General features: G+C 40.1%; 1 protein-coding gene across 1 annotated transcript in view; it reads right to left on the reverse strand.

Annotated features, from left to right (window-relative positions):
• VEGFC (vascular endothelial growth factor C) overlaps positions 1-12,978 on the reverse strand; it is an 86,191-nt gene that overhangs the window by 27,021 nt on the left and 46,192 nt on the right. The window contains exon 2 of the mRNA XM_081085097.1: positions 8-221. Coding sequence (XP_080941223.1) covers positions 8-221 — 214 coding nt within the window. The remainder of the gene's footprint in view (positions 1-7; positions 222-12,978) is intronic.

Genomic DNA, 12,978 nt, shown 5'->3' on the forward strand with positions numbered 1-12,978 from the left:
TACTTACTTTTCAAGATCTCCGCGTTATAATGTGCGGCGGCAAATTTTACAGTGTCTTCTGTCCTCGGATCGGCGCCGGGCTGGCCTGGGCTTTGCTGCCAGCCTCCCTTCCGTAGCTGGCACTTGTACATTTTCCAGTATTCCGGGTACAGCACACTCATGAGCTCGTCCACGCTGGACACCGCCCGCAGCTGCTCCTCCAGGTCTTTGCCCGCGTACGCCTGTCGGGGAAACACGCACGATCAATCGCCCATCGGAGTGAGTGAGGGATGTGGAAACGGACGCACTGGAAACCGGTAGGTTTCACAGCATGCAGGCTGGATCCACATTCCAATGGGATGCCTGGCCCCTGGATGAGACAACTTTCCCTGGTAACATAGTCATACTTTTCATTTGAATCAATAGCACCATAAACATGAAGTTACATCTCCCTGTGAAAATATAAAATATATATTGGGTTTTCAGACAAAAGTCATGTGGTATAATGTTTAAAATAATCTCTGCAGGAGCTGGTTTTACTGACAGTTCTTTTACATAAATGGGTAACTCAAAAGTTTGGAAATTTAGTCAAGGTTGTGTTCACTTCCAACATAAATAAAATTAAACTGAAATCCACTCTCATGCTTTGCTTCATTTTTAATTATCGGCCCCGATAAAATGCAATTAAGCAGGATGCTTGAAATCAGTCTTACAGAAGCCCTTTTAGCATCAATAATCACATGAAGAATGGGATTCCGACAACATCATCACAGTAAGGTTTACATATTGGCCGACGCGCCAGTATTTCAAAAAAATTAAGCATTGAGGTTTAGTCTGGCATGAAAAAGACACGGAAGAGACCAGAAAGCATTAATTCCGCTTATAGATAGGCAACTGTCTACATTAGTGCATCCAATTAAGCGGAGCATCCTATAGTACAACCAAGTAGTTACTGTACCTGAGAAAAATACATCATTTTTCTAAATTATACTTTGAAATTATGGAAACTGGTACATTAACTTTGTCTGCAAAGTGAAATACAACATGAAATGTTTATTTTATATTGCCTTGATTATTCCAGTTTTAGCGTCTAGATATAGAATACTTCGGACACTGGGCATCGCATCTGTTAACAATGCAGGTAATCGCCTCCCACATCCCCAGTCGCACATCTTGGATGAAGAAACTACATTCTAACTAGTAATGGTTTTGTCTTTCTAATTTTTGAAGAAGAAAATTAAGAAATTTGCTTTAAAATATCAACATATTATCTAATTGAAAGACTTTTCACCACTCTTTTTAATTATCCAAGATATTCTGATGTAGGTAATCTTTATACAACATTTTGAGAAACATAATCTAATGCAGGTTTCCTATTCAGTACAGAGCCTACCCAGCAGTGGAGTGTGAGATGTGTCCCTTCCTACTACATAATAAAATTGGCTGTGAATTTTGGGGTTTCCCTTTCTCCCTTTATTGTGTGAATTGAGCATAATAAAATATCACATTATGAGCATATTGATATTTCTCCATTACCTTCTGGAATATATGTGATGATTCTTGATATACCATACAGCTATACTACATTTCATTCCATTGACTACATGGCAGATGGGGGTGGAGAAAAGATCTTAGCTTCAAGGAAAGTGACAGCATACCCTCACACAGTTTCCTAATTAAATGTTTATGAGACACATGTCTCAGGAAATCTCAAATATGACACAAAATGCAAGAATCAAAAATGTTTCAGAATCGAAAAGGACTGCTGCTGGAGAAAAGCCTCATTGAAGTGCACGAATGTATCTGTGGTCACTGCTCCCTGAAGGGCCATGTCACAGAGGGCTGGCATCTGTCTGCTTGCCTCGCGCTTGCACGCATGGCCCTGTGTGCTTGGTGGGTCCCTGGGTTCTCTTCCCCAGAACTCAGCCGGAATTAAAGTCAGCTTGTGACCCAAGTTGACCACAAGAACCTCACATGAAACAGGCATGAGTGTTCGCTCTACCAAGAGCAGGCGCACTATAACCACCCATGTTCTACAGCACAGGAAAGACGCGCACCGAATAGTAAGGAAGGGTGGTGGTGGAGAGGGACTTCCAATGAAGTGTCACTTGAAGTTTTAAGGCAAATAAGGTCTGTACTTTAAAATCTAGAAATGGGAAATAACTATATATATATATATATATATATATATATATATATTAATATTAGAGGTCAGTGCACGAAATTCTTGCACAGGTAGGGTCCCTGGGCCTGGCTGGCTATCAGGGCCAATCAGGGCCTTCCGGCTGCCGGCCAGGGCCTCCCTTCTCTGGCTGCTGGCTGCTGACCAGGGCCTTCCTTCGTTCTGCACCGCCTCCTTGTGGTCAGCTTACGTCATAGCGAGCGATCAAACTCCCAGTCTCCGGTTGAACTTCAGAGGGAACAATTCACACACACACACACACACACACACACATACATTAAAACATTAAGATATCCAATAGATCAACAGGAGAAAAAATAAGCATAATAAGCATACAATTCACAATAAAATACAATATTAAAAAATGGGAAAATACTATAGAAAATAAAGGTTATTGTACATATTTATATTCTTAGGCAGAAAAAAGGCCTCTCTAAGGGTGACTATAATAGTAAAATATAAACTATCTGTATGGTAGAAAACACTGTACGCAAAAGACAAACAGTAAAGTTGGAAAACCATTTGCTATACACATGAAAGATGGGCAAGGACTAATAATCTTAAAATATCGCAAGAACATGTTAATGAGAAAGAATAAACAGGCACTTCAGTAAAAAGTGGGAAAAGAACTTGAACTGAATATTCACAAAGACTAAATATAAGTTATATATATATATATTCAGTTATGGCAAAAGTGAAGAAAAGTAAAATTCCTTCCAATCATGGTGAGTATATAAATTTGTACAGCTATTCAAGAAAAATGTGCTATTTCAAGTCAAAGGGGCTTAAAACAAGCTCCATTTTAGACAGCAAATTCACTTTGGAATTAAATTTTCTATCCAACAGAAATTATAATATAATTATAGTTATATTATACTAGTTATAATATAACTAGTATATTCTGCCAGATATACTAGTATGTACAAATTTATCATGAGGCTGTTTATAATAGTGAATTTAAATATCTATACCGATAATAATAAAGAATTGATTAAATAATGTGTAGAATAAAAAGAAATTAGCACAGAAAGTAATGCCAGGAGAGTATGAAATAATGATAGAGATTTATAATTTAGACATGAAAAGAGTATATTCTATGCAAATGTAGAATACCCAGTTTATACACAATATAAGCATACACATAATATTCATTACGCAGTACTTTCTGTGAACCCTGAGAAAAAAAGACACCTACTAAGAAGGGCTCCTGGTGGGGTGGCAAACTGGGATCAAATTTTAAAAATCAGAGCCTAGCAGCCATTTCTTCTCAGGGGCCTCTCACACAAACCACACTTCAGGGAGAAGCCAGCACTCAACTGCCTGCCTGCACTGTGTTCCTGCCTGCTGAGCCAGCCCTTACACAGGAGCTCCTGGGATCTTATTTCCACCAACCAATAGAAGCTGTGCAGGTCTGACCAAACACAGTGGCTCTATTCTGACCAATCAGGATAGTACCTTTTGGACCAATCAAACATCAAGGATTTGGAGTCCTCATTTGCATGAGGACAGACCATAGAGCAGTGATGGCGAACCTATGACACACGTGTCAGAGGTGACAGGCGAACTCACTTTTTTGGTTGATTTTTCTTTGTTAAATGGCATTTAAATATATAAAACAAATATCAAAAATATAAATCTTTGTTTTACGATGGTTGCAAATATCAAAAAATGTCTATATGTGACACGGCACCAGAGTTAAGTTAGGGTTTTTCAAAATGCTGACACGCCGAGATCAAAAGGTTCGCCATCACTGCCATAGAGGGACCTGGGGCAGGGGCTTTTGTCCATAGAGGCCAGCTCCCCTCAGGCTCTAAGAGCACACTTTCCCTTTCCATGGAAGACTGAAGCCTGCATGTCCCTGGCTGAGCTGAAACACGGAAGAGATATCAGATGCAGAGCGGAGCAGCCCAGCACGGGCCAGAGCAGACCAGCAAGGAGCAGAGCAGAGCAGTGCACAGCAGACCATTCCAGAGCAGAGCTGTCTCGCTGGGAGTGGCCTGGCCTCAGGGCCACCTGGCCCTGCCTCACAGTGGAGCTGGTTTGCACTGAATGAAGTTTCCTTCTTCACCAAACCTCAAACTGGGGATTCCTGCTGGCATGGAATTGATGCCTAGGATCATCGGTTGACAAATCTTTTCACATATGTAGATACAGTCTTAAGAGCAAAAGATAATGCAGCAAAAACAACAGTCATATTCCCCTAACTGCAGGATTGAGGTAATTATTATGTTCTTTCTATATTTCTATATTTTAAATTTTAAATAATGAACATATATAACTTAACACATTGTATGCGGGAAATGTATTTATATGTTTTACTTATACGTTTTACGTTGACTGGTAGTAGAGCATGGGACACGTATTAATACGTTTTTTATAGACTAGCGGTAGAATGCGGGTAACGTATAAATACATAAACTAAAGTTATCATAGTTTTACCGAACGTTGCCATTTGCGCAAAAAATTAGCAAAAATGGCCCGCGCCACCTGTTAGCACACGATAAAAACTACCCACAAACAATGTGTTAACATATTTAAGTAATCGTGTCTAAGCATATTGGCAGGCAGTTCATAGTATTTGCTCATCTTAGTTTTTTATATACTTTGTTCTTATTTCTGCATAGCGCATGCCTTCAATGTGCTATCTATATATATAAAAGGCTAATCTATATATATAAAAGGCTAATATGCTAAATGTCCCTCCATTCGACCAGTTGCTATGACGCACACTGACCACCAGGGGGCAGACACTCAATGCAGGAGCTGCCAAGTTGCAGTGACTTGACATCAGCGGTTCTTGGGTGATGCACCCTGAAACCAGAGAGGAGGGAGCCCGATTCCTCACAGGGTCACACGATTCCACCTTCATGGCCGTGGGTTATGTTGTTGCTGGTGCACTGTCGGCCCCAAATCTGGTTACTGCACACTGGGTTTGTGTTCCACACCCTGTACGACAGCAACTTTGCAGAGTGCCCTCTTACACTCTGGGACCCCTCAGGGGATGTTGGAGAGCTGGTGAAACCGATCCCTGCAGGCCAGGCCGAGGGACTGCACCTGCCAGAGGGGACCCTGCTCACTCCACAGACGCCTTTCAAGCTCAGTGCCACCCCAGGTGTGGCTGGCCAGGGAGGAACTGCAGGAGGTTGGCTCCAGGGTGTGTCCGGTCCATCTCACCCAGTCACGCCCTGCTGGCCACCTTCTAATTAATTTCCTTTCAATGTGCACGAATCCATGCACTGGGTTGCTAGTTTAACTCATCACAATCATTGGTGAAAGCTATCACAGACAAAAGGCTTAAAAATAGCTTGATACTAAGCAATTAATTTACTTATTCCTACTAGACTTTAGTTCTTATACTTGTGTGGAAGAAAAATAAGCTTTACTAGTACTTGTCAAAAGACCCAGTTTTCCATCTTGGCTATACGCCTTATTTAATTGCGTAACATCAGGTTTCATTTCTTTGAACACCATTTCACTCTGTAAAGTGGGAATACAGTGGACCCTTGACAACATGGAAGGGGGTCAGGAACACCCACCACTGTGTAGTCGAAAATCCACGTATAACTTCTGACTCCCCTAAAAGTTAGTTTTCCCTCAGTGTCCACAGGGAATTGGTCCGGGCCCCTCCAGCAGACACCACACTCTGTGGGTGCTCCACTTGCCTATGAAATGGCACAGAACAATGCACACCACAGGTTGATAACAGGACAGGCATTTGCTGAAAAACATCTGTGTATAAGCGGACCTGCACCGTTCAAATCCACTTTGTTCCGGGTCTACAATAATGGCCTTTGCCTCTCCTCGAAGGTTTTGTGATAATTCAGACAGACATTTGCTATAGACGTGTATTAGAAATTTTGTAGTCAGCGGTGGGATTAGTCCGACATCAACAGTCCCTTTAAACAACAATCAAGTTCATGGCTATGCCGTATGTCAATTTCACACTCATTTAATAGTTTTATGATGGGGACAATGCACGGGGAAATGCACATGGCTGAATTAAGGAAAAGTTACTCTCACTTAAAAGCATATACTCTTGTCAAATACTCATAATCAGAACTAAAAGGATAGTCAAGAGTCCACTGAAGAAAGGTTTGGTCACACTACTTCATTTTCACAAAGTGGCCAAAAAGGGCCATGGGCAAATCTGGCTAATTATCCAATAAATCTATGTTTGGGGAAGAGGGAGGAAATAACTTAGTGTTCAAAGAGGAAATAAGTGACATTTATAATTTTCTTAAAATGCACATACATTATCTTTAGAAGTCTGGCTTAAGTAATATTTTATATTTGAAAAAGTGTATATTGTTATGAGTAATCTCATAAAATGTAGGAAAAGGATGATTACTTGGTCAAATTATCAGTTTTATAAGATAGGAAATGTACTAAAAGATTTTGTGTGTAATTATTTTATTTTTTAATTAAATTTATTGGGGTACCATTGGCTAATAGGGTCATATAGGTTTCAGCTGTACATTTCTATGGTACATGATCTGTATATTGTATTGTCTGCCCACCACCCAAAGTCAAATCATCTTCTTTCACCATATGTTTGTCCTCCTTTAACCTTTCCAACCCCCACGCCCTTCCCTCTGGTAGCCACCATACAGTTAGTTATCTGTCTCTCTGAGTTTCAGTTTTATATCCCACATACGAGTAGAATCATATGATTCTTGTATTTTTCTGACTGATTTATCTCATTTAGCGTAATAGTCTCAAGGGTTTCAAAAGGAAATATTTTTCATATTACTCATCATCTCCGTCATCTCTTTGTCCTAAAAAAACAAATCATCAGGCGGAATCAATGTATCATAATGCAGTGGTCAAGGCCAATAGCTACACGATCATCAGTTTTTCTTTCTTTGGAAAGAGGGTCAGGGCCATTATTAGAATCGGCGGTGGCTGAGTTATTCTTCCCCTGAAACGTCAACGGGCTCGCTGTTCATCCTTCTTGCTCAACCACGGTGGTTGCATGACAGATGAGCTGTGGTTGTTCTGTCTCCTTCCGCTAACAGTACTTGCTCGGCAAATTTGCACATTTAATAAGAATACCCTAATTACTTAAAAATACCCTTTTAAAACAAAATTTGGGCTCAGTAGCAGAATGGAGAGGATTTTGGATTTGAAAAATCATCCAATACACTGTGATAAAATTAAATATTAAAATGACCCTTTGATAGAGAAACATACATGAACATGGGAAACCCAATGAGTGTTCTCCTAAGGAACAGAAGAGTGTGAATGTTTGCAGAGCCTCAGCAAACCATTTTACCTAATGCTTCAGTGACGGTGTCAGGGCAGGACCCTTGCGCCCACAGGGCACCCATCATCCATGACTACCCCCACCTGATGTGCCTCAGACAGAGAACCCTGGAGGCAGAGACAGATTTCAGTTTAATGTTGGACGTGTTTGATTGGAACTTTTAAGTTTTAAATTTTAATTTAATTTTGCCTAATCCTCTGAAATGTTATATTGTAAATGCTGAAAATAATGCCATAATAAAGAGTGAATTACCAGCATAAATTATTTATTTTTAAAAATAAAAGTCACTTTTTAAATTTATCACATATATGAATTAACTAAAAGAAAATCAAAATTATTTAATCCAAGTCTGAGTTTAGTAGACTCTTAGAACATATTTTAAATATTCATTTTCAATTATGTTATTGTTTTAGATAAGTTTCTAATTAAATGCCAAAGTAGATAACTGGTCATATCTGCCTATTCAACGCAACGGACAATGAGATTCTATACACACTGACTTCTTGCCCTGGACACTGAAAACCACTCGCTTGCCTCTTGTTCGTCTATGGAATTGACTTCCGTTCCTTGCAGAAGGGCAAAATGACCTCAGAAATGTTAATTCCCACTTTTTCCCCAGAAATGATTGCTAAAACAGCACCAGGTAGGTGAAGCCAAGAATAACAAGCACATTTATTGCCTACGAAGGAAATGCCAGGGAACCAAAATGGATTACTCAAATATTCCAACGTGCATCTCTGAGAGTGGGCTCTGCGGGCATGACTGCCCCCCCCCACACACACACACACACCGCCCCCTGCCCTGACCCCCAGCGTCACTGGGCGATGTCTGCAGACATGTTTGCTTCCAGACTGCGGGGGGATGCTCCGGGCCCCAGTGTGTAGACCACGGAAGCTGCTCGGCATCCCTGCACAGGAGGCCCCAGGGAAACAGCGTGACCCAGGCCCACATGTCCACAGAACTGCTGCTGGGAGCCCTGCAGCTGAGGAAGGGCGGGCCCTGTCACTCGGTAGCCTCTTGGGAACAAGTGACAGGGTTCAAAATGTGCAGGAGTTTCACCTTGTAAAACGCCCAGAGGCAGCAGGAAGAGGGAATGCATGGCTGGAAGACACAGCGCCTGGGCTTACGCTCCAGGGAGACTTACTTCTAGGCCAGGGTAACCCAGTGTTTTTCTTTTTACACTGGCCTCTTCTCAACAGCGTTTCTTCATTTCATGACAGATGAGAATGGGGTTTAGACACAGGCTTCCCAGGTAAGTACATCAGAGATGTTTCAGAACTATTTTTTCTTTCATTGCTTGTAATCATTTTGCTGAAGATTCAGCTAATTTCAAACACAACTTTTACATATTCTTTTCAAAATTGCTTATTCAGAAAATTATTTTGAAATTAAAAAATGTAATGGGTTATTATAATACTAGAGGCCCGGTGCATGAAATTTGTGCATGGGGTGGGGGGAGGTCCTTCAGCCCAGCCTGCACCCTCTCCAATCCAGGATCCCTCAGGGGATGTCCGACTGCAATTAAAAAATGTTACGGGTTATTATAATATTTCCTTCTCTGATGTTTTAAAGACCAATTTTTGTTAATGCTGTTTAATACTGAAAGCAATAATGATGCTTTTTAAAAAAATCTTTAACCAACGAAGTATATTCACACCTATAAGTGAGCGAATCACAAGAACACAGTTTGATGAATGTTTACAGGTTGAATGAACCCTTGTAATCACACCTGGATCAAGACACGGAGCACTGATCACATTCTAGGATCCTTCTTTGCTCTTAGTCCTAACTCTAGTTCTAACTCTCTACCACGTTACCATTGGTTATAGTTCTGTTTTCGACCAACATAATTAGTTTTTGCTCCTTTTCAAATTACACATAAGTGTCATCTGACAGCATGTCATAGTTTGTGTTGGCTTCTTTTCCTCAAGTTAATCTTTGTGACATTCTTCTCTGTTATGTGAAGCAGTTGGTTTCCTTGCTGTCTCCTTCTCTCCTCTATGAACTACTGCAATTTATTGATCTAGTCTACCCTCTACATGGCTTCCCTCTACATGGCTTTTGATGGAAGGAGTATACATTCCGGGGTGGGTATATAAGTAGAAACAGAATTGTGGTTCCTGAAGTATGCATATATTTACCTTTACACATATGGCCAAACCATTTTTGCAAAGTAATTGTACCAATTTACACGCCCTAGAGTTGTATATAAAAGTTTCCTCGCTCCCTATCTTTGCCAACAACGAGGAGTGTCGGTTTTTAATTTTAGCTATTCTGACAGATATATGGCAGTATCCCACTGTGACTCCAGTGTGTAGTCCTTGCATGACTGCTGATATTGAGCACTTCTGTGTTACATGGACCTTGGTTGTCGTCCTTAAAGAAATGCCAATTAAAAGTGTGCTATTAATTTCTGTTGGTTGTCTTATTTGTTACTGGTTTGTAAGAGTTCTTAATGTACATGTATGTTCTTTGTTGGGTGTGATTATTGCCAACATATTCTTCCACTATGAAACCCATATTATTACTCTCTATGGTGTATTTTGATGAATTAAAGTTCAGATATAAATGATGTCTGGATTTTCTTTATGGTTAGTGCTTTTGGTACATTCTTTTAAAAAATCTTTACCTATGAAAAAAGTCATGAAATTTTTGTCCTATGTTATTATCTTCTAGGAATTTTATTATTTTACTTTTCACATTTGGACCCACAACTAACTTAGAATTGATTTCTGAGTGTAGTGTTAGATAGAGGTAAAGATTCCGTTTGTTCTCATATGTAATTGATGCAGGACTGTGCATTGAGAAGCCCGCACTTTCCCCAGAGTGCTGCAAAGTCCCTTTGCCGTGAATCACATGACTATTCATGCTGGGCTTTTGAACTTGTACCATTGGTTTTCTTTTGTCTACCCTCTACCAGTATCACACTACAACAGCTTAATAATTAATCTTGAGATTAAGTATATTATTTAGTTTATATCTCTGATAACCCAAATTTTATCATTGATGGACAAAAATTAATTGCAATTTCATTTCCTTCCTCTTCTAAGAGTAATTTCAATAATGGTTTTGTCAACACATTTGAGGTTCTCGATGACATTGAATAACATAAGTCAGATACATTGCCAGTGTCTGCATGTACTAGTACTAGGCACTCAAGGATAGCAGTATAGTGTGTCAATAGCAGTAAATACATGGACAATAATTATGTTACGGGATATTCACTAAACTACATAAAAGGTTCAATTCTCAATTCTCAAAGCATACTTTGATATTAACTCTTATTCTCTTAAAACCTCACTTTAACCTATCATATGTACATGTTACTTAAAGCCACACAATGCATGCACAGAGATATGTTGCTGATAAAATGACTAACTGGACTCTGAGTTTTCTAGCGGAGGTCATGTTTTGGAGAGTCACATATGAATGGTACAACACAATGCTAAGAGCATGGGATTGGGTGTTTGAATCTCAGCTTCTCCGCTTGCTATGAGTGTGACCTCTGAGGGTCATATCCCCATGTAAAATATGAAGATTGCTCCATAGCTGGTTTGCCTTAGTGGATAGAGCATCGGCCTATGGACTGAAGGGTCCTTGGTTCGATTCCGGTCAAGGGCATATGCTCAGGTTGTGGGCTCGATCCCCAGTAGGGGGCATGCAGAAGGCAGCCGATCAATGATTCTCTCTCATCATTGATGTTTCTATCTCTCTCTCCCTCTCCCCTCTTCTCTGAAATCAATAAAAATATATTTTAAAAAAGAAATATGAAGACTGCTATAACAATTACATGAGCTACTTTGAAATAAGGTATGTAAGTAGCCCAGAGATTTTTTTATGCTAAATTTTTAACAAGTGTAGATAATGATATTAAAACCTCAAGCCTATAAAATGTAGAAAATAAAATATATCTTATAAAGCTACTGTGTTAATACTTGTAAAACATGTAGGAAGAAAGCTGGTACACTAAGAATTCACCTGTCTCTGATAATTTAATTTAAATAAATAGCAAAGGAGGGACATTTTTATGACTTTATGACATTTATTGAAGGATTCCTATGTCAGACTGTCCTAGGCATGCTGGTTGTAAACAAGGTCTCTCCTTCCATTGAGTTTACAGGTTAGAAATTATATAAATTTATTTTGAGGTTGGAGAATATTAATTACAATATTCTTAAAGTTGTTCTTTCCATGGAATGTGTGAGTTTTCAGGTATACCTGTTTTGTGTATTGCAATTAATTCCAGATGCACTTGTGTCTAAAAGATTCCAGATTATGTATTAAAGGGGCAAGAAGTGGAATTGTAATTTGTTGCTATGAAACTATGTTGAGTAAAAAACAAAGTTGAATTATTTAACCAGAAGCACTGTTGTCTGAAACACAAAAATTCCAGTTTGTATTTTTACTAGCCCTTGAGCTATAAATTTTCTCTTTATAATTAAAACCTATTACAGAATTTATTTCAAAGTTAGCAAAAGCATAAATCCTATATGTGCTTTTATTTTAAATTCATGTACTGGTTGTATATGCTACTGATTTTGGAACACAAGTGCACTCTGGAAGGGGTGTGTGTGTGTGTGTGTGTGTGTGTGTGTGTGTGTGCTGAATGGCTGGAGTATCCTGAGGATATTGGAATAACTCTATAAACAAGGATACTTGTTTACACTCAGTAAACAAGTAAACTAGAGAACGATGGAAGGTTAGCACCTTATCTAACCCACCACTGAGGAATTGGCAAGTGTTTCTTGGGGCAGAATCGCTTGCTAGCTTTGGGGAAAGCACAGACACTCCCTCATCAAACCACTGACCCTGGACCCCTAACTGTTTACTTTAGGAACAACTCTGCTCAACTGGACAAAGTCCCAAAGAACAGACTTCCTGTGGCATTTTCCCAAGTATCAGGATGGTTTTTCTTCAACGTTGTTCGCTGCCAGCTCATTTGCTCTATGCCAATATGTTCCGTCGCTGATTTCACATCATCTCCGTCCTCCATCCTCATCTCTGCATTGGCTGGATAAACCTGACTCATCCTCCATGAAGACAATAGAAGATGTTGGAGGGCAACTCACTTATACACACACACTCTCCCAATCTGTCTTCCTCCCGCAGGGAAAACTAGTAAAATACTTCCTCTCATCCTCTCCAAAGCTGGAAACTCCACAGGGGCTGTGTCCTTTCTGTTCTGTGTAGAGCAACTGGCTAAGCCTTTACCTTACTCTTTTTTAAAATATATTTTTATTGATTTCAGAGAGGAAGGGAGAGAAAGAGAGAGAGAGAGAGAGAGAGAGAGAGAGAGAGAGAGAGAGAGAGAGACATCAATGATGAGAGAGAGTCATTGATCGGCTGCCTCCTGCACGCCCCGCACTGGGGAACGAGCCCACAACCTGGGCATGTGCCCTGACCAGGATTCAAACCATGACCTCCCGGTTCATAGGTCAACACTCAACTACTGAGCCACACCAGCTGGGCTCTTTTACCTTATTCATTTCCTCTCCTTCTCTCTCTCCCTCTCTCTCCCTCTCCCTCTCCCTCTCCCTCCCTCTCCTTCTCCCTC

Source organism: Myotis nattereri, assembly GCF_964212035.1.
Source record: "Myotis nattereri genome assembly, chromosome: 2".
Taxonomy (NCBI): Eukaryota; Metazoa; Chordata; class Mammalia; order Chiroptera; family Vespertilionidae; genus Myotis; species Myotis nattereri.